The sequence below is a fragment of the Cupressus sempervirens genome, chromosome 7 (genome assembly GCF_028749045.1).
Source record: "Cupressus sempervirens isolate cs-2001-9-10 chromosome 7, ASM2874904v1, whole genome shotgun sequence".
In the NCBI taxonomy this organism is placed as follows: Eukaryota; Viridiplantae; Streptophyta; class Pinopsida; order Cupressales; family Cupressaceae; genus Cupressus; species Cupressus sempervirens.
In genome coordinates this window covers 560361745-560385644 of record NC_143124.1, presented here as the reverse complement: position 1 = coordinate 560385644, position 23900 = coordinate 560361745, and the positions used below count along the sequence as shown (strand labels likewise).

Genomic DNA, 23900 nt, shown 5'->3' with positions numbered 1-23900 from the left:
TGAGCTAATATGTAATAAGCACCTTAAAAAAGATCTCTCTGAATATATAAAGAGATGCATGTTTAGAAGAAAATATAAAGACATACATGCTTAGAAGGAAAATAAAAGAACATTTACATAGGTACCTCTTCTCGGCCTTAAAGAAAATCATAGAGAAAGGGCACATAGATCACAAGGTCACGACACAACAATGAAATTGCAGAGTTGCAAGGGCATGATAACGAAATGCAAAGATCACAAGGGCACATATTCAACGAAATGCTTTGATCATAAGGATACAAAAATGTTCACAACTCTCCACCCTCATTCGGAGCTCTCCACCTCTTTCGCACTCAACTCTCCAAAATTAAAACAAATGGGAAATGATTTATGTCGTGTTTTTGTTTTGTTTTTTGTTTTATGCTCACACGGGCATCACAATTACGATGTCAAAGTTGGTATTGCGACGACGTCGGGGACAACTGAAATATATATATATATATATATATATATATACATATATACATATATATATACATATATACATATATATATACATATATACATATATATATATACATATATACATATATATATACATATATACATATATATATATATACATATATACATATATATATACATATATACATATATATATATACATATATACATATATATATATATACATATATACATATATACATATATATATAGATATATATATATATATATAGATATGTATATGTATATATATATATATATACATATACATATATACATATATATATGTATATGTATATACATATATACATACATATATATATACGTATATATATGTATAGGTATATATATATACGTATGTATATGTATATATATATATATATATATATATATATATATATATATATATATATATATATATATATATATATATATATATATATATATATATATATATATATATATATATATATATATATATATATATATATATATATATATATATATATATATATATATATATGAAAATGATCACAAATTACATTGTCGTCACAATTTGACCCTAAATGTTGTAGCGTGAAAAGAGATCACCTCTTATAAGATATAACCTTATCCTTGTTTTATTTTATAAAAAAAATGCTCTATTTACTATCATTTCTGTCATCTAAGGACAACCCCATTATTCTTTTGCACCATTTTGATAAAACAATAAAAAAAAATTTGGTGAATTTTTCATTAAAATTAATAATTAGATTACTAATGACTTACCTACCCCATCCCTTAAGCTTATTTTTCATTCAACCTTTACAAACCTATGAATAAATGAGTTGTGTTCTTCTTATTTCCCATATCTACTATCTTCTCTTGGCTCAAGCGCTACATTTTGAAGTAATGGTTTCATTATATAATTACTCTCTTATAAGTGAATTCAGAAGCTATTTTACAAAAAATAATTGTAAATTTGAGTTTCTAATGCTTTGGAACTTGATTTATTTTCAATCAAATTTTCTTGTGGATCTGCATTTCCTTTTTGTCTCTATTATTTGTCATCCAATCTATCCTCCCTCCCTAGCCATCAGAATCACTATTTTCATGTGTACTTATGTATAGTCCCTAGGCATTATCCTCTTTTCCCATCCCGTTACCCATAAATCCTTGTTTATGCCCATTTGAGAAAAATTTATACATTAAATTATCTTTGTATATTTTCTACTATTGCTTATACATTAAATTGTGATTGATTATGCAAATTCTCTTTAGCAAAAATATATATCCAATGAACTCAAAACATTTCAAGAACCTTCGAATATAAGTTTTAAGCCTTCCAACTTTACATGCTTTTCTATTCCTAAGTGCACAAACCCATCCTTTCATGCTTGCAAATACAATTTCCTAGCATACATTTTATATTTTGTGTTTTGAATTTATGTTGTATTTCTTAAGTCTTATATTTTTTAATTCATATTAACACTTTATTTTTTAAATTTTTAAATAATTTAATTTATTCAAGACCAATAAACACACGAAAAAAATGTCCAAGACCAGTGAGCATTTCTTAACATCGTCATATTTTTTAAAAAAAATTTGTCTTTCACCCACAAATAATGTTAAAAATCAATTTACCATTAATATAGAGTCACAACTAAACATAATTAGAATGTGGTTGTTGGAATTGCTTTCATGATTGAAAATTTCCCACTCTCTTTGATTGTTATTAGATCATTAATGAAAAGATTCACTTAAACTCTCTGCCCCATTATCATTGATAAATAGATACATTAATGAATTATAAATATCTTGTAACTTATGAATTATCACAATGTAGACTTCTTGAAATCATATTCATCATTTAAAATTTTAATTATATCATTAAAAACTAATAGTTTGAAATTTGAAATGATCAATAATTAGTCACGATTTTAAAAAGTTTGGGTTTCAATCGACTTAATTTTGTAATTAGTATTGGGGCTTAAATTGATTGATTTATGTGTGTATTTGATAAGTTTTTAGTTTATAATTTTGTGGCCATGGAAGGTGCACCTTATTTGGTCGCCCACTTAACCAACAAGTGAAAATTATAAGCTTATTGGTATGCTACATATAATTTAAAGTCATGAAGAGACACATTTAATTATTCATGAATTATATAAGCCACTTGAAACCATATTTATCATTAAAATCTTCATGATATCATCAAAATTAATAGTTTGGTATCGGAAATGATTAAATAATTTATACTAATTTAAAATATTTAATGAGATTTGATGGTCTTGTTGGTGTCATAGTTTGACATTTTAAACAATTGGTTTAATAATAAAACTCAAACTATTTCCATTACACCAATGAAATATTTGGTAACATATAATTTCGACTGTCATTGTAGGTACAATTTATCTTGTCACCTATTTAACTAACAAGTGAAATTAGAAGAATAATTTTGTTGATATGACGTACAACTTAAATTATTTGGTCACCCACTTAAGCAACAAGTGAAAGTAAGAATAAATTTGGATGATTTGAAATGTATAACTTACAGCTATTCAAATCAAATAAAATAAAATTTTTGATGATTTGAAATGGGTAAGTTAACAGCTATTCAGAATAAATTTGTTGGATGTCCCATAGACTAACTCAAAAAAAAAAACATCAGAGATTTATCCATTCACCTAATTAACTAATTGGTCATAATTATATAAAAACTTTGCCTCCTACTTAAAAAAGGTTTTAGATAAGAAATATTAAAAAATTCTCCCCAATTATTTAGAGGCAGGGCCTTCCACCCCACGGAAAAGTAGTGAAGGTAAAGAAAAGATGTCGTTTTGTGCGTACTCGAAATCATGTCGTTTTGTGCGTACTCGAAGAATTCAATGCGGGAGGCGTACGGGAAAGGAGAAACGAATGGACCGAAATAAAGAAATGCGCATTAGTACCGAGTTCATTGCATGGAGATTTACTCGACTGATGGAATATTTTCATGTCGTTGAATTTATTCTGAGAAGGCTTTTACAGGAAGCGCCAAAAGAGAAGTATATAAAATTCAAAGTGGCTGTCCAACTTAAACGAAGAAAATATCTCCATTCCCATTCTCAATAGTGCCCACACGCCGCCGCGGGATTCGATTCCCGCTTTCTTACATCACATTTATGGGCTTTAAGCGTACACAGATTCGGTTCTTGGCCTTTTCATTAAATGGCGACAAAGATATTATTTACAACAACACCCTTCTTTTATCTTTTTCTGGAACTCCGACGCGCAGGTTAGCGGTCAGAAACAGGGGAGACTGGAAAATGTCGGGGAAGAGAAAAATTTAATGGGCAGGCTCCACTCTGCCCCACTAACTTCTTTGATGTTTTTGTTGCAGTTTAATGAGGGAGAAGTAAGAACTTTTTTCGCCTCTGCTGATGAGCTGTTTGTGACTGCCCTGCTCAACAATGATTCCATCGGCAATGACAGCAATTGAATGTACATTCTGAATGGTGGTCAGTCGATGGGCCACAACAATGCTCGTTCTGCCCACCATCACCCTTACTAGGGCTTCCTGTACCATCACTTCCGACTCGCTATCCAATGCACTCGTCGCCTCGTCCAGCAGCAAAATGCTCGGCCTCCTTATGACCGCCCGAGCTATGGCTATGCGCTGCTTCTGCCCGCCCGATAGCTGAGCCCCCTTCTCCCCGCTCATCGTATCATATCCGTCCTTCAACGAACTGCACACAAACAGGGCAGCCCAGATTCAGTTAGTTCGGATTTTCATTCTCATCTGCGCTCATATGAAACTTCAATTGCTGTTGTTTCTGAATTCGATTGTATAATAGCTTTTCTACTAGAATTGTATAGAGATCTGTTTTCATCAATGCTCTTATATCTGAATTGGATTGGATTGTGTAAGAGTTTCCTATGTGCACTACTGTTTCTGGATCAAATTGTACTATTCATTTTTTAATTATGATTGTGTAAGAGCAATTCAGTGTAAGAGTTTTTCTATAAGAATTACTGTTGTTTAAGAGTTTTCTATCACTATTTATGAGTTAGAATGTACGAGTCTTTTTCCTATCCATACTCTCCTTTTAGATTAGATTGTGTGAAGAGTTTTTGTATCGGTACTAATGTTTCTAGATCTGATTGTTCGGTACTAATGTTTCTAGATCTGATTGTTCCAGAGGTTTTCTATCGTCATTTCTCGATTAGATTGTGTACGAGTTTTTCTATGGGTACCGCAGTTTCTAAATCAGATTGTGTGTGAGTTTCTTCACTGATGTTCGATCATTGAAGAGATTTTCTATGGCGACTGCTGTTTCTAGATCAATGTGAAAAAATGTCCATCCCCATTTCTAAATTGATTGTGTAAGACTCTTTCTATGAGTGCTACTGTTTCTTAATTGAAGTGTGGGAGAGGTTTTTCCCACTAATGCTGACATTTCTAGATTACATTGTGTAATATTGTTTCTACAGTAGTCAGACTGTGTGAGTTTTTCTATGGACATTGTTGTGTCTAGATTGAGTCGTATATGAGTTTTTCTATAGGACATGTTTCTGAATTTTTTAAGGATTAGATTGTGTCTGAGTTTTTTACTTTGAAAGAATGTGATCTAATTAAACATACAAAGCATCTTCATTAGTTTAATGTTTTTCATTTACATGAATAATCACTGTTATCTCTGAACTAGATTGTTTGGGTGTTTTTCTAATTGACATCTTCATTAGTTTGTTTTTCATTCACATGAATAATCACTATTATTTCTGAATTAGATTGTTTGGGAGTTTTTCTAATTGGTATAGTTGTTTCTAGATAAGATCCTGTAACTTTTCCTCTATTCCTAAATTAGATTGTGTTAGTTTGTCTATATTTCTAGATTAGATTGTATAATTTTTCCTATCAGCATTGTTATTTTTTTATTAATTTGTCAAAGAAACTCATAAAGATTACATTAAAAACTCTTACACAATCTAATCTAGAAACAAGAGCTATAATCACAATTTAAAATATAATTAAAAATTTATCTTTATTATATTTAAACGAGTTTGTATGAATTCTTTTATTATTGATTTGACCAAGAAACTGTAAGATTAAAAAACTCTTTACCCAATCTAATCTACAAACAAGTGGTTATAATCACAACTCGGAACATGATTGAAAAAAACATGCCTTATGAAGTTGTGGGCATTGGCAATCTTGGCAGCTTCGATCATCTCCGCATCGGTGGCATTCTCCTTTCCGTAGAGAATATTGTCTCGGATGGTTCCTCCCAAGAGAGTGGGCTCCTGTCCAACGAGAGCCATATGCTGTCTCAGAGCCCTCAAATTGTAGCTCCGCAGATCCTTGCCGTCGATGGTTATGGTGCCGCTGACGGGGTCATAGAACCTCTCGATCAGTCCTATAATCGTCGATTTCCCCGACCCGCTCTGACCCACAAGAGCAACGCATTTCCCCGCTTCGATTGTGAGACTGAAGTTTCTGAGAACCATGGTGTTCAGTCGTGACGGGTACGCGAAGCACACCTCCCTCGCCTCCACATTTCCCTCGATCCGATCCGGGATTATTGCCCCTTTGTCGTCTGGACTTATGCGGCTCTTCCTGTCAAGGATTGCAAAAACCGACTTGACCGCGTTGGAACCTTTGGCTATGTCGCTCGTCATGCTCCCCGCGTCTGCTATCACTCGCCCCGTGCTCACCAGGATCAGAAATGTCTTTATCAGAGCGCCCGGAGTTATGTACCCGTGTTCTACGAGCTTCCCCCCGTACCAGAAATCGAGCGCCCATGTGCATAGAGCCAGAGACTGGCTTGTTCCGAGCCCTAATCCGGCAAACCAAGACTGCCTCGGGCTCTCCTTGCTTGGCCCCTTTTGAGTGCGTTCGAACATGTCCAGAATTCTCTGCTGTGATGAGAAAGCCGTGATTGTGCGGTGGTTGGCCACTGCTTCTGCCGCCACTTGGCTCCCTTCGTCCTGTGCTTTCAGCGCCTTGCCTGACATGGCCTTCAGCAGCACCTTCCTTGTGTAGAAGCATGTTATTATCAGCGGCTGCACCGCTATCATCACGATCGCCAGCCGCCATGCTATGAACACTCCCATTGTGAATGCGATGGTCACTGCTGACAGCGTCTGAAAGACCAGTGACAGACGGTCTCCCACGAGAGACTTTACCTGCACCGACATTCAATGGTGAAGGATTATTCAGTATGGTTCATAACTTAATAGAGTCTCATCCAGAAACATAAGATTGTAGAAAACTATTATCATTAATCTTACACGGTTTAAACCAACAGCTTTTCTGTAATATAATGAGAAATATTTATCTTACTCAGTTCCAATCGACATCATATCTTTAATATAATTTAAAAAGGTTTATACAGTTTACTGCTTCAAAAACATAGAGAGTTTTAAATGAGAAACTTATTGGCAACATAGATTTAAAAGATTATAAAGAAGGCTTACTAAAAAAAATTATTCGAAACATTTTATTAAAGAGCGCACAATTTAAATCAGAAGCTTGCTTATCGTATGGCAAGCATAAATGGTTTGAACTAAAAGTTTATTGGAATAACTGATTAAAGAACATACACAATTTAAATTAGAAGCTTCCTTATTTCATCGATTTTCGTTGAAGATTGAGGACCATACATAATTTTGATAACCAGAAGCTTGTTTGTAGGAACATTGACTAGGAAAGATACGCAGTTTCAACCAAATACTTAACACCCACTAAAGAAGTTGCACAGTTTAAACCAGAAACTTGCTTATTAGACTACCATAAACTTATGAAAACAATGATTTTTAAATATACACATTTTAAACCAACATGAATTAAAAGCTCGAATCAGAAGCTTGCTTGCTTACCACGTTGGCTTCCGTCGCGATGTGGGAACAGATTGCCCCGGTTGAATTTTCCTGTTGGTCGAACCAGGCGACCTCGAAAGAGAGGATTTTGTGGAACATACGCTCCCGGACTCTTTTAGTGAGGCATTCTCCCATGGCCGCGAAGTTGTAATGCTGAATCACATTAACCAGGAAGGAGAAAGCAGCCAAGCCAACGAACACAAGAGTATAAAATCTGGTCTTGGATTTAATATCGTCGTGGTCGCGGAGAAAGAAGACAGAGACCATATTTGCAAGAACGAAGCAGTACACGGGCTGAACTGCTCCGAATCCAACAGCACAGACCGTCCCAAACAGAGCTCGCCTCCACTCGGGGGCGTTCAAGAGCAAAAGACGGCGGAACGAAGGAGGAGTTTCAGGGGGATTAATGGCAGTCTGCGCGGCAGAAAAAATCGTCCCACTCGCCGGCATTCCGTCACTTTTCGACGCCGTCGATGTATGGGCATCGACATGAGGGGCTTTCGACGAATCCGTTGCTGTGCGCGTCTGCAACTGCAAATGAACGAGTGCAGCGTAGGCTCCGCCGGGTCGTTCAATAAGATCTTGGTGCGTGCCGGACTCGACCACGCGACCTCCCTGAAGCACTGCAATGAAGTCTGCGTTGCGGATGGTGGAGAGACGATGGGCAATTATAATGGTGGTTCGCCCACATGAAGCCTGCTCCAGAGCATCCTGTACCATTTTCTCTGACTGGGCGTCTAAGGCGCTGGTTGCCTCGTCTAGCAGCAGAATGCGAGGATTCTTCAGCACGGCCCTCGCAATTGCTATCCTCTGCTTCTGCCCACCTGACATCTGCACTCCCCGTTCTCCAACCTGTACAAAACTCACACTTTTAGCATCAACATTTCGGATGAGACTTAATTATATTTCTGGATATCAATACTTTTCCAATCACACTCTATGATCTATCATGGAGAAAAAATTGCATATTCTCTCGAGTCTGCATGATAGATAATGTACTGTGATTCCAAACATTGATACTTAAAAAAATTACACAATCAAATTTAGAAAATATGATTAGCACAAGATAAGAGATCCTATGTTGATTATAGGAAAGTCACGGAGAAAGTGGACTGACATGGGTGTCATAGGCTTTGGGCAGTTGGGTGATGAAATCGTGAGCGTGGGCAGCCTTTGCGGCGGCCATGACTTGATCCATGGTGGCCTCCTCGTTCCCGAATAAAATATTCTCCTTGATTGACGTAGCGAATAGCGCAGGCTCCTGGCTGACAAGCCCCATTTGGGCGCGCAGCCATTTCAAGTTGAGAGTCCTGATGTCGACTCCATCCAGCAGAATTTGACCAACCGCTGGGTCGTAGAATCTCTGCAGCAAAGCGATGGCGGTCGACTTTCCACAGCCGCTGCCGCCCACCAAAGCGACCGTCTGATTCGCCGAGACGGTGAGATTCATGTCGTGGAATATCTTCGTCTCCGCTCTCGACGGGTACGCGAACTCCACGTTCCTGAATTCAACTCCGCCCGCCACGAAATCAAGAGTTTGGCCTCTGGTGTCCTCGGAATCAATGGCGGGCACTCTCTCCATTATCTCCAGGATCCGGTATCCTGCCATGCACGCCTCCGAGAAGTACCTTATGTTTGGCAGCGCCGTCCCCAGGGCCCTGCAAGATTGCAACTTTCAGATAGATATTCTTCCCTTCAAAAACTGAGAAGCATAAACAAACGGGGAAAGTTTGTTCATGAAAGAGCTTACAAGCCCCCGAGAATGGTACAAGCGCCGGTGGCGAAGACGGCCCCGCCGGAAACTCCGTGGTACATGATGAGGAGGCTTCCATACCAAGCGAGGAATGCCCAGATTGCAAAAGAGAGGCCATTGCTTCCTACCGCCATGCCCTTCGCCAGCCCCTGCTTCAGCCCCAGTTTCACCGTCCCTTCAAGCGCTGCCGAGAATTTGGCCATGCTTTTCTCCTCCCCACCCAAGGAGTACACCGTTCTGATGGACGACACCGCCTGCTCCGCAACATTACCCGCCACTTTGTACTTTGCGTGCATCTTCCTCGTCAGTTCTGTCAGTGTTCGTCCATACATCATTCCCGGGATTATCAGCAGCACGATGAAAGGAAACCCCACCAACGCAAGCTTCCATATCAGAAAGAAGGCTGCTACGTAGCTCGTCAAGAATGTCGATACGTTCACTGTGAAATTGGGCACCTGAAAAGCAACCCCCAAGTTAATGATATACTTCTTCATTTTGCATCAACATTTCCCATCCCATAATTTTCTAACTCTCCAACATATTCAGAGATGTTACAGAGCTCAAACAATGTGTTGTTTTCCAAAACTTCACATAAAGCTTAGAGCGTTCAAAGAGAGCTCAAAGGTTGTGCGTTATTCAAAGCTTCGCTTACAAATTGGAGCGCTCAGAGATGTTAGAGAGGTTAGGTGATCTAAAATAATGAAATCAATCAGAGACTTTACATAAACATTAGAATGTTTCAATTCATATCACAGAGATATTAAACACCTCAAAAATTGCGATCGATGAAATAAACACTAACACACAAAAAACCACACGAGGCAAGAAGCAGTCAAAGCACCAAATTAATAAGTCAAAGGCCAACATTTCTTGCAGAACTAAAATTCTTAATGTTGACTTAGAATCTAGCTCCCACTAGTTCTAACTCCCACTAGTTTAGAGGCCAAAAAAATCTGGGAAAGAGAGTTTGCACATTTTGCAATTTTAGAAAGAGAAAACTGAACAACACTTATTTGAATATGATGCATTCAGAAACAGTAAGGTCAAATTTGTCTCTTAATACAATTTGTTTGGGAAAAAAAACAGTTAGATAGTTAGATAGGTTCATCATCAGCTTGTACAAGAAGAGAAGCCAATTAAATAGGTAGGATATCCAGAGACTACTTTTGCTTTGCCTCGTAGATGTTAAAAATTATTTCTTTCGAGGACTATAACCAACAATTAAGCAAAAAGAGTATAACAAGTTTCGACCTTTTCACTGAAGACGTCTTGTATGACAAGGGTGTCATTGGAGATGCTGGTGACTATCTGAGAAGTGCTTGTGGCTTGAGTGTCGAAGAATCCCACATCCTGCCTTAGAACGGCTTTGAGGAATTTCTTCCGCAGGCGAGATGCTTGCCTTTCACCAGTCCTCGTCCAGCAAAAAGCCTCTGAAAACAAATAAAAGACTGAATGTTGTCAATCTGAGACACAATAAATGCATTGTGGAATGGCAAAAGATTGAACAGGGAAATTCACAGCCATACCCAGAAAGGCCGCAATCCACAGCCCGGCAGCCACATAAAGCAAGCAAATCGAATTCTGCCATCCAAGAACAATAAATCCCACATCAGAAACGAGTTTTTTCAGATTTATCCTGACCCCCACCAGCCCACAAATTTCTGACCAGATCTTAGAGAAATGAACGACTCAGCTTTTACCTTATTGACATTGAGAAGAAACTTTTCATCGGAACCGGCTTTATCCAAGACATTCATGAAATTGCTGAGCACAAGAATCGTAATGGGCGTGGAAGCCCCATCTGCAACGGATCCTAGAGTGCCAAACACCATGAGCATTAGATCGAGAGAATCAGCATAAGTGAGAAGCTTCCATACAGAGACACTGCCCGGTGTCGAAGAGGCCTTGCCCCTCTTCGGATTTTCGCCATTGGAATCCATGGATTCTCTAAAAACTCCTCAAAATCCAGTCCTGAGGAAGGTCTCTCCGTCTTTACGTCTACCTCTCCACCAGGGTCACCCTTTCAAATTGAAATCTTGGAAGGAGGAAGAGGAGAGAGAAGGGAGGCAAAGTGGCATTTCGTCATTGCGGGCGTCACAGGCGGAGCAAGCTACTTTGCTTTACAAATGCCAAATGTCGGGCAGATTGTTTTGTTTGATCAATCAGGTGGGTGAAAACACAGAGGAATTGGGCATCGCAGGCAGCGAATTGAATTCCATTCTTGGGGAATCCGTTTTATTACGTTGGAAAGCGTATCTAAGACCTCCTCATTAACGCAGAAATGGTCGAAAATTAATCAAAAGGGGGAGCATGTGGACGTCCTCTGCACGCGCATCAAAACTCTGTTTCGTGTCATTTGGCGGAGATTATCTGTGTCGGCCATCGGGGGTGCCTCTAATCCAACGCAAGTTTAACGGTGGTTATTCCAGATCTCCCAAAGAAGTTTCAATCACCTGTTTTCCGATGGTCAAGTTTTTAAAGCAGAATCAGGGGCGATTGGACAGTGGGCAGTGAATAACTAAAGTCGGAAGAACCTGGCAATAAGAAATTGTTTACGTGGACTCACATTATGCAATCTGTCCACTTCCAGTCCAACATGTACAGGACACTAAATGCTCTAAAGCTTCTTTAAACTTTCTTCACATGCCCACAACAAACAATCTTCACTGTATCACTTACAAACTCGAGATTTCCTCGGTATGATTCCATTCCCAGATGCCACACGTGTTCCTTGCACACCTACTCTTTTATGCGCATGCTGTTTCCTTCCCATTTGTCCCATGCTTCTTTAAATCTCCATTCATTCATTTTAATTCATGTCAGCCTCCTTTTTTTAGGTTGCGGTCAGGAGTTCGAGCTCCGTTAGAGACCCGATTACCCGTCGTTAAGTAGGAATCCGCTATCAGTTTTTCCAGATTCTCTACTCATGAAGTAACCTTAATGGGAAACGCTATGTTGCCACGACGGGCTTCTTTGTAATCCACTTGAAAATCCCCGAGTGTCCACTTCAAAGAATGCATAATAAGAAGCGATTTTTTATTAATGGTGGCATTAGGCACTAAAATGTCGTACACATCCAAATAATAGCAAAATTTGAGTTGGGATCTCTGATAATCTTTACAGGTTTAGGTGACAAGTGAATGCCAAAAACGAATAGTTTGCAAATCCATCCTTGTGTCTAGTGGAGGATATATTGTTATATTCTCACCATGATGATGATTAATAGATCCTCACTTTGCCATTGGGCTGTATCCTTGCCTCACCTTATTACGATAAGGAGTGCCTAGTGACTCCCATGTTCTTATAATACTTACCCTTACACATGATTGATTTTAACCAAAAGAGGACTAATGCTTACGCTTGGAGACAAATCTTATTGGTTAATGCACATTAAAATTATTTCATACTTCACCACTTTCTCTTAATGGTGTTATATTCTACTTTATTTGTATGTAGTGTATTAGCTCTTCCAATTAGATTATAGATATAATCTAGTTTTTTAAATCAAAATTCAAAGTCAATATTATCAAGCTGAATTTGTTCCATTGAAAAAAATGTTTACGAAACAAAAGGGGAACAAGAATGTTCTATTTAGATAGCTTGGAAAGATAAGTTAATCTTTATCTCTACTTAACTAGCATGTTTCTTGATAAGTTACTTACACAATAGAACTTTAGTCCATGTTGATAAACATCACTCTATCTTAACTAATTCATAAGATAGGTTCCAACCACTTAAGAAAGGCAACTCTTCAAACCAATATCATCCATTTAAATGCTTGACAAAAGAAGTCATTTCTTAATGACCTATTGAATTAGCTTACTTATTTCATCGCAGAATCATTTAAAAGAAACTTGACTATATACAATACAAAAGTAGGAAAGTATCCACCTATTTATGTAAATCATCACAGAGAGAAAAATTTGACTAATATTCAAAATCATTTCATACCTCACTACTTTCTTTTAATGGTTATATATTACTATTTGAATGTCATGGGCCTCACATTTTTTGTATCCATAATTTAGTATTATGAATTAGATTATAGGCACAACTTAGTTCTTCCAATTAGACCCCATGTATAATCTAGTGTTCACTTTTTTAAAATTTGAAGTCAATATCATCCAATTGTATTCCTCCCATGGAAATAATATTTCCATGATGTTTTATGTCATGTTTTCTTTAAATGAGTACTTATAGAAGGAAAGAGGAACAATATGTTTTCTATTTTATAGTTATGATCTTAAGACATGATCATTATTTGTCAATAACTCAAGTGTCTAGGGCCATGCACTTTAGCACATCATCCCAAGGCACTTTTTTTAATCTATTATTATCAAATACATTTTCATATGTACACAAGTACACATATCTTAATTTCTTAATGCATTCTACTCAATTGCATGAGGACATCAAAGTATAGTTTTTTTCTTGTTTTGATATTGTTGAATTGATTTTAGGGGTTTGACTATTACTAAAGTAGCCAATCACTCTTCCCTCTAATCATAATACTCTCCCAATGGAATTTATCAACACACACTATTCTCAAAATGCAAGTGCACTTGGGGAAATAATATCTATTGACATTTCACAAATAGGATTGTGATTAAGTCTAACATCCTAAAGAATATAAAGATGCATTTGTTTGTACTAATTTTAATTATTAGTATGATTATTCATTTCATTCCTCAACTCTGTATCATAGTATTTGTACATTAATAGTCTTGGCCCATTAATCTTATATCTTTTAGGGAAGCCTCAAATTTCCAATGCCTTTAATCTTATATTGTGCACAAGATTATTAGTACTTAGCCTATGATTATCTTATTTATTATTTATTCTATATGACAACTAATATATTGTTAGGAAACGTGCACATTAAAATCCACCTTAACCTTGCAGTTATATACAATTACCAATACAACTTAAGTTTACACATGAGGATGAATTTTCCCTAAAAAATTTCCAAAGGTTGGAATAGTCCAAACAAGAATGTTGGTAAATCGTCACTATAAGATCGTATCTAGATCTGAACATATTTAAGTTTGTCATTTTTGAAGTTGCCAAAGAAATTTTATGAAATTTAGTTTTGATGGTTTTTGAGACTCCAAAATAGTTTGAAAATGTTTGTAATTAGTGTAGAGATTTATATCTTGATAGAGCATGTCAAACATTTATGACACTTCAAAATATTTATCAAGCAAACACTTGATTCAAAAGTTATGGCCCAAACCACAAAAAAACCAAGCAAGACTTAGAGATTTCAACCCAATCACTCCCATGACCATGAAATTAACCTTGACCTCTTTCCAACACAACACCTAATTCTAATTCTATGCCTAAATACATCTACCGACTACTAGATGAATTACAGATTTACTTCTAAATGCAAACATGGATGAGATAGAGATGCAACTAAACCCAAGTGGCTCTCCGACTAGTCGAAACCATTAGCCCAACCACTGTTAAACTAAATGATTCCCTAGCTCATTTGTCCCAAAGTTTCCAAACATAGAATGCAATGCAATTTCAAAAAGGGAAAAGAAAATGCAAGAAACCAAAGTAATCTTCTCATTACAAGAACCATTAATCCTAACAACTTTTAAGACTAACAATTCGCAGTTTCAAGAAAAAATCAAATTCTCCATTCAACACAAATTATCAATTCTCACTCTATAACCAATGTTAAAGGGGGAAAACTTGCACCAAATTTGTCAATCCTTCAGTTAGATTTCAAAATAGTACATATAGGCCCTTCATCTTCCAATCGTTACAAAATTACATTCAAGAAGGGAGAAGAAAGAGCAAGAGAGAGAGAGACACTTGTCATTTTTGGTAGGTTACATAAGATTGGGAAGCAAAAGCATTGAGATCAAAATTCCTTTCCATTAAATCCTTGGACATTTTCTTGCCCTGACTGATAGGCTTTCATTATGACATGTGTCAAGAAAATGGTGTCACAAAAAGAACAAGCCATTAGGGTGGGATAACTTGCATAGTTAAACTTGCCATGTGTCCACATTTTGGTGAAAAGAGGGTAAAACTACATTTCGTTATGCTCAAATGCCCACAATTCTACCACATGTCTAGGATTCCCTTAATGAAATTGTGATAACCCGCTCCTTTGGTTAGGGCACTCAGTTTCCACTTGGTTTTCTTTGAGCCTTGGACCTTTACTTAGCCATGGGAGAAATTCTTCCTTTATGCAAGACTAAGGGGAAAGAGTAAAATAGGGCAAACAAAAATAGGGTGAACGTTGGCTTTGACTTGGGACTTAGACTTGCAATTGTCTAAGAAAGTGGCTCTGACTAGGAGATCCTTCAAATAATCCATATGTCTCTTGGAAAAGATCGTGAGATCATCTAAGTATATAACAATTATTTTATCTTTTAGAACTCTAATTTTTCTATCCATGGCTCTTTGGAAAGTGACGCCCACATTAATCAGGCCAAACAATATTTTGTTGTACGTGAAGGTACCCTGTGGAGTGGTGAAGGTAGTTTTGTGTTGCTTGCCTTCTTCTATTTCAATATGATTATAGCCAAAAAATTCATCTGGCATGGAAATCACCTCTAATATTGCTACCATTTGTAACATATATGATCCATAATCGATAGCACGTAATTGTCCTTAAGGGATTGTTAGCCATATTTGCCCTCTCGCTAAAAATTGAGTTTTCTTGTCAAGCATGGCCAATGGTCATACCTATTCAAATATTTAAAATGTTCAAATGTTTTATAAGGATATATTTAAAACTTTGGCTTATTCCTTTTATATCCTAAGTCTCTGGCTTTTTATGCTTTATTCCCTTAGAGACTCAAGTCACGATCATGCAACTACGTTTCATCACCTAGTCATTGCAGTCTATGGCTTAACCACTAGGAGAGGTGCGAATGTGCGACATAGTCTTTTCAGCAGTTAGTGTGACTTCACGATTAAAAGGCTTGAATCCAGTGATGAGTGGCAATGTAGTGATCTCTCTTTATTTCTCAATTGCAAGGTTATGAGCTTGACCCAAGGTTTGAGTTGTGATGTCGCAACCCTTCTTCATTCACACGATCACAAAGAGTTTAATGTAAACCATGGTCAAGATGATGAAGCCATGAATCACCTTGTGTGCACAATCGCTGAAGTTAGTGATGAGTTAAAGAGTTAAGCTATGTACCAGTGATAACATGCAGTTAGGATGACTTGGGTGATGTGGTAGTTTCGGATTGGTCAAGGAGCTAACTATGCAGGAGGGTTCCTAGCTATATTTTTTTATCGTTGGTTCTAAAGAAATCAATGCATGTCACTACGTCATCATGGAAAATTTTATACTCAATTTATATAGTGAGATAATGATGATGTGCCATGTGTCTTAGTGGGCTCAGACAAAGAGCAGGCAATGACGGTTAAGTCCATTTTCACATGGTCATGGGCATTTTATGTTAAGTTAAAGATCATGCCACAATGATGTGAATAACATGTTGGAAGTTCGGATAACATTTCATCACTGGGTTGTAGGCATCTAATGTTAGGTCAGATATCAAGTGGCAATGATTCAAAATGATAGTTTTACATTATCACCATGTTACAGTGGTTAGTGGAAAATGTTGAAGGCAAGCTGTGAAGTAGTGATAGATAGTTGGTCGCGGTTTTTCAAGTAATAACTACTAATGAAGAAAGGTGGTGGCGAAGCTATGATCATAGGTGGTCAAACATGAAACATAAGTTGAATACTGACAGGGTGGCAGAATGATTGGTGCACATGGCAAGGACTAAAGGTTGACTCTATTTGATCGAAGACACGATTGATTTGGTGAGCTAATAACAAAGGAAGCAACACTTTGATGGTAGATCTGATCTTTTTGATCTCCTTCAACCACTTTCATCATTCCCCATGCTTGATAAATGTAAAGGAACACTCTATCATCTCCTCACGATCCATCTCTCCTGTAGAACATATTCAAGAGATTTCAAATGTTTGTAATATACATGGTATTTCTAAGGATGATGTTGTTGTTAGGATTCTAGCTTCATCCTTAAAAGGAAAAGCATTACAATGGTATAGAGGTTTACCTCATAACTCTAGTACTAATTGGGATGGGTTAGGAGCAAGACTTTGCAAGTATTTTGAGGATAAATGTGATCACCTATCACTTTTAGAGTAGTTGACAACCATCAAGAGAGCACCCCATGAATATATGACAGGTTTCAATTATAGATTTCAGAAGACATGGGATAGAATATCTACTACAGTAAAGCCTTCCACTCATAATGTATTTTTATATTACCTCAGAGCCTTTAACAATGATATTGCTACTACTTTGCAATCTATGGGAGGAGACACTTTACCAAATTCTTATGAGATTTCTATAAGGGTAGAAAATATCTTGATTCAAGGAGATGATGTAGTGCCTCTCCCATTTGACTTATGTAAGTCATCCTGATGGATGCAACTTTGTTGGTCTTTTGTTGTGATGGATCATGATTGTGACCTTGAGTGGTCTACACTGTCGAGAAGTTTGGATTTATGTTTTTGTATTAGTTGCTTTAATTATGCTTTTGACTGATCTATGAGATTATGATGTGATTTATGGTTCACTAAGGTTTGTGCCAATGGTTACGAAGATCAATGTGGTATCATGAGGTTGTTCCGTGATTACCTTGTGATGTGTGCAGAGATTGCACTATGTACTATTACCATGCTACATTGGACTCGATTCCTGTAGCAATGATTAGTCATGTTTATGACTGTGTTTGCTTATGTGTTTTTAATGCCTTTTTAATGCATAGTAATCAATCATTATTTAATGCTTAAGTAATTAGAAATGGATTATTCATGTTGGATTATTTAGTTATGTGTTGTAGAAAATTACCTTGTTATATTTCTGATTAGAGAGATATTTGTTACTCATGTTATGTTTACTTTTGAGATGACCCAAGGGTCAGATGTTATACTTTGATTTCAGTATCATAGATATTAGACTACTATGTTGTTCAGTTAATCATATTGCATGACGATGCCATTTGGAGATGATAGTGTGTTTTATGATGATATTTGGTATTTGGACATACCTCTAACTATGTTAGGTGATGGATTTAATGCTATGGTTCTTTACTTCATTACTGCGTTGTTATGCTTTATGCGAACGCAAGTGATGTAAATAGATTATTTTAATATAATTAAGTAAATGGTTAAATTAGGTGATTTAATGCATTTATTGCTTCAGCTATGTTATTATATGCAATTGCACTTGATCATGCTATTTAGTGTGCAAGATTTATATCCCTGGCAGTAGCACATGGAGTTAGTGATTCAACCATTCATATTTTACCAATGTCATCCTTATATGGTTGACGTATCCTTAATTAAATGTTTAATTAAAACCTTTTGGTGATTATTAAATTCAAACTCATTTGTATTATGCGATTAGACCAGCAAGCGTGTCTGTGCATTTAGAGGTTCGCATTGTCGTGAAAGTCATTAAGGAGATTTATGTGTTTTTGGGTTTTCGGACTTTTTAATTGATTTATTTTAATTTTTGGTAGCTTTACATAGATGAATTCTTATTTATAGGAATAGCCTATTTTCTTTTGGGTCGATTCAAGGTTTAACTAGGTTGGTTGGTTATTTGCCCTAATCGATTATTCACTCAAAAAGTGAATAAATATCCAAAAAGGAATTTAATTCCTCACTTCTCACTTTTGAATTAGAAAGTTGGAGAGTAAAACCCAAAATCCTCTTCATGAGGATTTATTGCTTTGTTCATTATGGGAGCTATGGGTGTGGGATTGTCATGAGGTTGGGCTCATTGGATCCAGCTGGGGGAAACCTTGGATTGCCGCAATTTTTAGCCACTTCTATGGGCATTTTATTTTCTAGTTCAGATTCCCATTTTTCCCTTTTGGTTGTGAGGTAGGGCTTTCCTATTTTATTGTTTCTGCTCCATTTCTACTTCTATTTTTGGTAGCTATTTGTTTGGAGGTTGAGAACTAATGTTCCCCTCCGTTTTTGTATGTTAGTTCTACTCGGTTGGATGAGTATGAACATTTTCCTATTTTTCGAGATGAGGGTTTGGGGTTTTGGGTCATTATGGTGGCCGTTCTTGCATACGGTGTCTGATTCCTTTTATTTTTGGATTTTTGGAGTTTTTGAATCCAAAAGTCAAATGGGTTTTAATTTCAAAGTTTTTTAAAATTTGGGGTTTTTACCTCATTTTGTGTGCCACCTTGTTTTCTCAAGTTTTCTTGGCACAATGTGGGTCATGGACCTTGATGATCCGTTTGGATATCAGTCAGACCACTATTGTACTTTTATGTTGCATTAGGATGCCTATTGCATCCGTACTCCCAACATTGTGTTCGGTTGAGTGATTTTATACCCATTGTTATGGTTTCTTTTGGACCTTTGCTTTGTTCATGGACACTAGGATTTGTGTAGAATCCATACTCTTGGATTGAGGCCGATTGAGTAAGTTCATGACTTTTGGTCTTGTTACATCATTTGGATTCGTGTAGAATCCATACTCTCAGATTGAGGCCGGTTGAGTGATTTTATGATGTATGGTTTTATTAGCTTTGGGATTCATGTAGAACCCATCCTTCCTATGTTGCTTTTAGTTGGGTGTTTTCTTTGCATTGTGTTCTCATTCCTATCCTTGTGTTATGATCTTCGTGATGGTGGTGCACCACACACAAGTATGTGCGCATACATTTGTTGAGTGACTTGTGAGGCCTGATCTTCTGTGGATTTGCTGGAAGTTATGATCATTGGGGTTGGGATGGGAGTATGCATGCCCACGGGCACTTGTCATAGGATAAGCATGGGTAGGGTAGGGTAGCATATGGAGGGGCTTCTATCCTACAACCTAGTGACTATTCCCTGGTTGGCAGGGGAAATTTTCTATAAGTGATAATTAAATAAAAACATTGGGTGGTAATAAATAAAAGATAATAAAATGTGTGGGTTGTGCACCTTCCATCGTGAAGAGTTGTTGCCCTGGGTTGCGCACCTCTCGTCGTGAAGAGTTGTTGCCCAAGGTTGTGTGCCTTCTATTGAGAAGAGTAGCTGCCTATACTAGCTTGGGCTTTTGGATGCCAAGCGACTCTCTATGATGTCAGCCCCTACTTAGTAGCCTTTTGAGTGTCTAACCAGGACCTGTACTCCTTGCATTGTCTTAGCTTCTTGGTTGCAGTGATCATACTGTCTAGCGTGAGTGTTAGCCATGGATGTTACTTTGTGTGTTTGTGGTTGGATCTTTATCTCCATCAGCACGGCGGGTGTGAACCTACAGGTTCCACGTGGTTGGGAGGTGTAGCTACCTTCACCACTATTAGGGACCAGTGTACAGAGATAGTCTTGTCCTAGTGCGACCGTTGCTGGATGTTTTCACTTGGTACTTTGAGTTTCGAAGTATGCTTTCTTGTGATTTATGCTTTCATTGGAATGCTTGGATATCATGTTTAGATGATGTTAGTTTACTTGACGCATTCCCATATTGATGTTTAGCATATGATTAGATGATGTGAATTTTTTTAGTAGCATATCTATTGCTTATTGATGTTTAGCATGTTATAGGTGATGTTATCTACTGTAGGATTATCTTATGCTTTTCTACTAGCATGCTAGATTTCCTTATGCTTATATTGTTGTATGTTTTAGTAGTGACATCCCTATTACAACAGTACTGATGATTTGGTCGGTGTCTTGGGATGTTACGTGCGGTGGATGGCTAGGACCCACGATGGTCTTATGATGCTATTGATGATTGGGAGGAACCACATACTTAGTTTGTTTTTTCAGTTCATTGCGATGTTGTTTATGTTCTGTGTGATGTTCCTTTTGTTCTTTCCCTTCGATGTATGATTTAGATGGTTAGATTTCAGCTTTCCATCTTTCAGTTTGTCGAGTGTTTTTGCCTCGAGATGTGGATCCGGTACTCCCCGATGTGGAGGTTTTTATCTATGTTTTAGCTTGTTGTTTGTCCTTAGAATTTTCTTGCTTTTTCCCTGGGTGACCATGTGTTAGCGTGGTGTGATAGAATATAGTGTCGCACGCCCATTTGAGGAATGTCGTATGATACTTTAAAGTATTGCACACCCTCAGAAGAAATATCATACGATACACTTCCAGTATCACACGCCCTTTGGAGAAGTATTGTCCAACCCCTGATTGTGTCACCCTCCTTCTGAAGAAATGTCGCACGACATTGGTAAAGTATTGCACAATGCTGATAAAGTGTTGCACAGTTTTTATGAAACCTGCGTGGGTGGGCAGCGGGCACTTTTTGGTCCAATCTGAACTTTTCAGGGATGGTTTGGGGTACCCTCTTAGGTGTTCTTGAATTCCTCGGTGTTGCTTTTTGATTTTTGTTGTGTGTGTTTCTATAGTCAGTCTCTTGGGGCTTAAAATATATCATTTAAGTATAAGTTGACTTATACTTAAGATATATTTTAATATATGAGACAAATCTTTTGAGATAGGTTTCAGACCTCTCGAAGATAAGTTAAAGATTCTACGAAATTTTAGGGCTACAAAAATTCAGACTTAGCCAATTTTCAGGGCTTCAGGATTTCAAGCTTAGCCAAATTTCAAGATTCTGCATTTTACCCCAGCTTGGTGTTTTGTTGATGAGTGGTCATTTCTTGAGCCCTCATCTTGTTTGTGGTGGTTGTTGGCTTTTGTTCGTGTGTGTCAATTGGTGGTGGTGTTCGAAGATCTGTTGGTTGCTGAGATTGTGGTGAAGTCTTCCTTTGTGATCTTTGTGATCCCTGTATGATGTTGTCATGTGCATTCATACCTGTAAAAATAAAAATAAATTTTTTTTTGGCTTGTATTTCATCCTTGTTTCCAAGGATCTCCGGGTGGGGCATTACATCTGGTATCAGAGCCCATGTTCAAACATTGGGATCTCTGTGTTTATGTTGCCCATGTAGTTGTTGCTGTGTTGGTTGTGTGCAAGTGTCTTGGCAAGAACTCGTGATATTTGTTTCTTTGGTATCTACTTGTGATGGACTTGCTTGTCCAGTAGAGGCAACTAGAGCAGTGTGTAGAGAAGGAAGTGAGTCTTCCTGGTTTTGTAAGCTGAATCGATGTGCCTTGGTTGGTTGGTTTCTTGTGTGACCCTTTTGGATGGAACCACTAATTGGTGTCCATGTGTTGGCCTTGTGTACCTCTTCTTGTTTCTCGTTATGGAGTTAGGTGCATTGTTTCCCTGTTTTCTCCTAATTGCAAGTAAATAAATGAATCTTATTCATGACTCTTTATTTTGTTGATTATAATAATAAAATGGTTCCTTTCATTGAAAATGAGTGTTTATTGTGAATCATTGCAAAGAAATAGGTTTGCATTATATCCTTGGGTTAATGACTTAAGTCCCCAATCTAATTCCTTCCTAAGCTTATGTAAAACTATATTAATTTGATGGATATTTAAATATTGCATTGCATGGAAAATAATTAAGGAAATTAATGTTGTCTGCATATGCATGAGGTTACTAATGGTATACTACTTGATGTGTGTGAGTGTGTTCTCTAACACTGCTGGGATGATGTATTCCTTAGCATTGTGTGGTGATTTATCCCTCTTGTGTGACTGTACTCAGTCATCACCTGTAATGTGATTTGTTTGATGCCTTATTTCATTTGGCTGGAGGTACTTTCCTCATGTTGTTGGGCTAGCATTGGTTTTTAGTACTTTCCTCTCTTGGAGTAGTCATCAAATTTTATCTATTGCTCTCTTTGTGACAGTTGTCACATTTGACTTATTGTTGAAATGAGCTATTTTTGATACTTATTGTTGGAATTGACAATTTTCCCCATTTGGGCTTTTTGATTATGTTTCATGATGACTATTCTGGATGTGTTTTGCTATTGCCTAGTTGTGTGTTGTGACTCTATCATGTTCATCTCGAACCTCTAGTAGTACGTTCAAGAGATAATATCATGGAGAACATGCTAGTGTGTCTTTGTTAGATTTAAAGTTGTTATTGTAATTGGATGGTTTAAATGGTGATTAAACTTAATGTTATTTTTGAAAGAAATTGAAAGATATGTACTTGTTTTATGGTGACTCTTGGACCCTTGCTTGAAAATCTTTCAGTTCATTATGCATTAGTGCTTATGTTATGTTTAATTAATGAAATTATGGGAGATAAGTAATGATGGTTTCAATTTGTGAACTACCTTTCATTCCATGTCTTATGTTGTTCTAGGCATGTGTGCTCTTGTGTGGATTTGGACATTTTGTCCACCGTTTGTCTTGGTGGCCAAGACTGTTATTTTTGCCTTTGTGTGGCTCATATCATAGGTCTTAGGTCTCTCTTGGCTTCTGGAGTTTTTGATCGATGTTTTGAGTACCTTCTTGAGTAGAGGCCAATTCAATCATGACATATCATATTTATGGCCATTGGAGAAGTTTAACTCTTCATGTTATTCTTAATGGAAGAGCTATCTTGTCTTCATAATCTACTAGGTACTTGTTGGAGTTCATGCTTGGGTTTTTGTGTTTCCTTTTGCACTAACCCACCCTGGTGAGGTGAAGTGGGGTTCGTGAGCATTCCTTGCTCATGGATGATGTTGCCTTGTCATTTGGGAGTGACTCGGTTCTTTGATGAGTCTAGATTCTCCTTTTTGGACGTTGTCTTGGGTGCATCTCCGTATCCTTTTTCTCTGTTGAGAGAGTAGGCTAGTATGGTTATGCCACTAGCTCAGTTAGTGTTTTCAGGTGAGTATGTTGATGGTTAGTGAAATTGTGAGTTTCCTAATGCATCATGGACTGGTTTAGTGTAGAGGTTGAGAGAGAGACTCCCTCTCAGTCCTAGTACTCTGTAATATCCTTCTC

General features: G+C 37.2%; 1 protein-coding gene across 1 annotated transcript; it reads right to left on the bottom strand.

The window, feature by feature from the left end:
* Window positions 1-3442: 3442 nt before the first annotated feature.
* On the bottom strand, window positions 3443-11345 carry LOC149547994 (ABC transporter B family member 15-like). The gene is made up of 8 exons (XM_089792023.1): window positions 10774-11345; window positions 10600-10654; window positions 10325-10503; window positions 9071-9528; window positions 8438-8978; window positions 7321-8172; window positions 5630-6627; window positions 3443-4190 (listed from the first exon to the last, which is right to left on the bottom strand). Exons 1-8 carry the CDS (start codon window positions 11011-11013, stop codon window positions 3818-3820), a joined length of 3696 nt encoding a protein of 1231 aa, XP_089648149.1. The 5' UTR covers window positions 11014-11345; the 3' UTR covers window positions 3443-3817.
* Between the last annotated feature and the right edge of the window lie 12555 nt (window positions 11346-23900).

Coding starts and splice junctions, on each gene's coding strand:
- LOC149547994 (XM_089792023.1), bottom strand. CDS start 11,013: ATGGATTCCAATGGCGAAAATCCGAAGAGGGGCAAGGCCTCTTCGACA. Junction 8,979..9,070: donor TGTACCATTCTCGGGGGCTT/GTAAGCTCTTTC, acceptor GCAATCTTGCAG/GGCCCTGGGGACGGCGCTGC. Junction 4,191..5,629: donor AATGCCCACAACTTCATAAG/GCATGTTTTTTT, acceptor GTTTGTGTGCAG/TTCGTTGAAGGACGGATATG.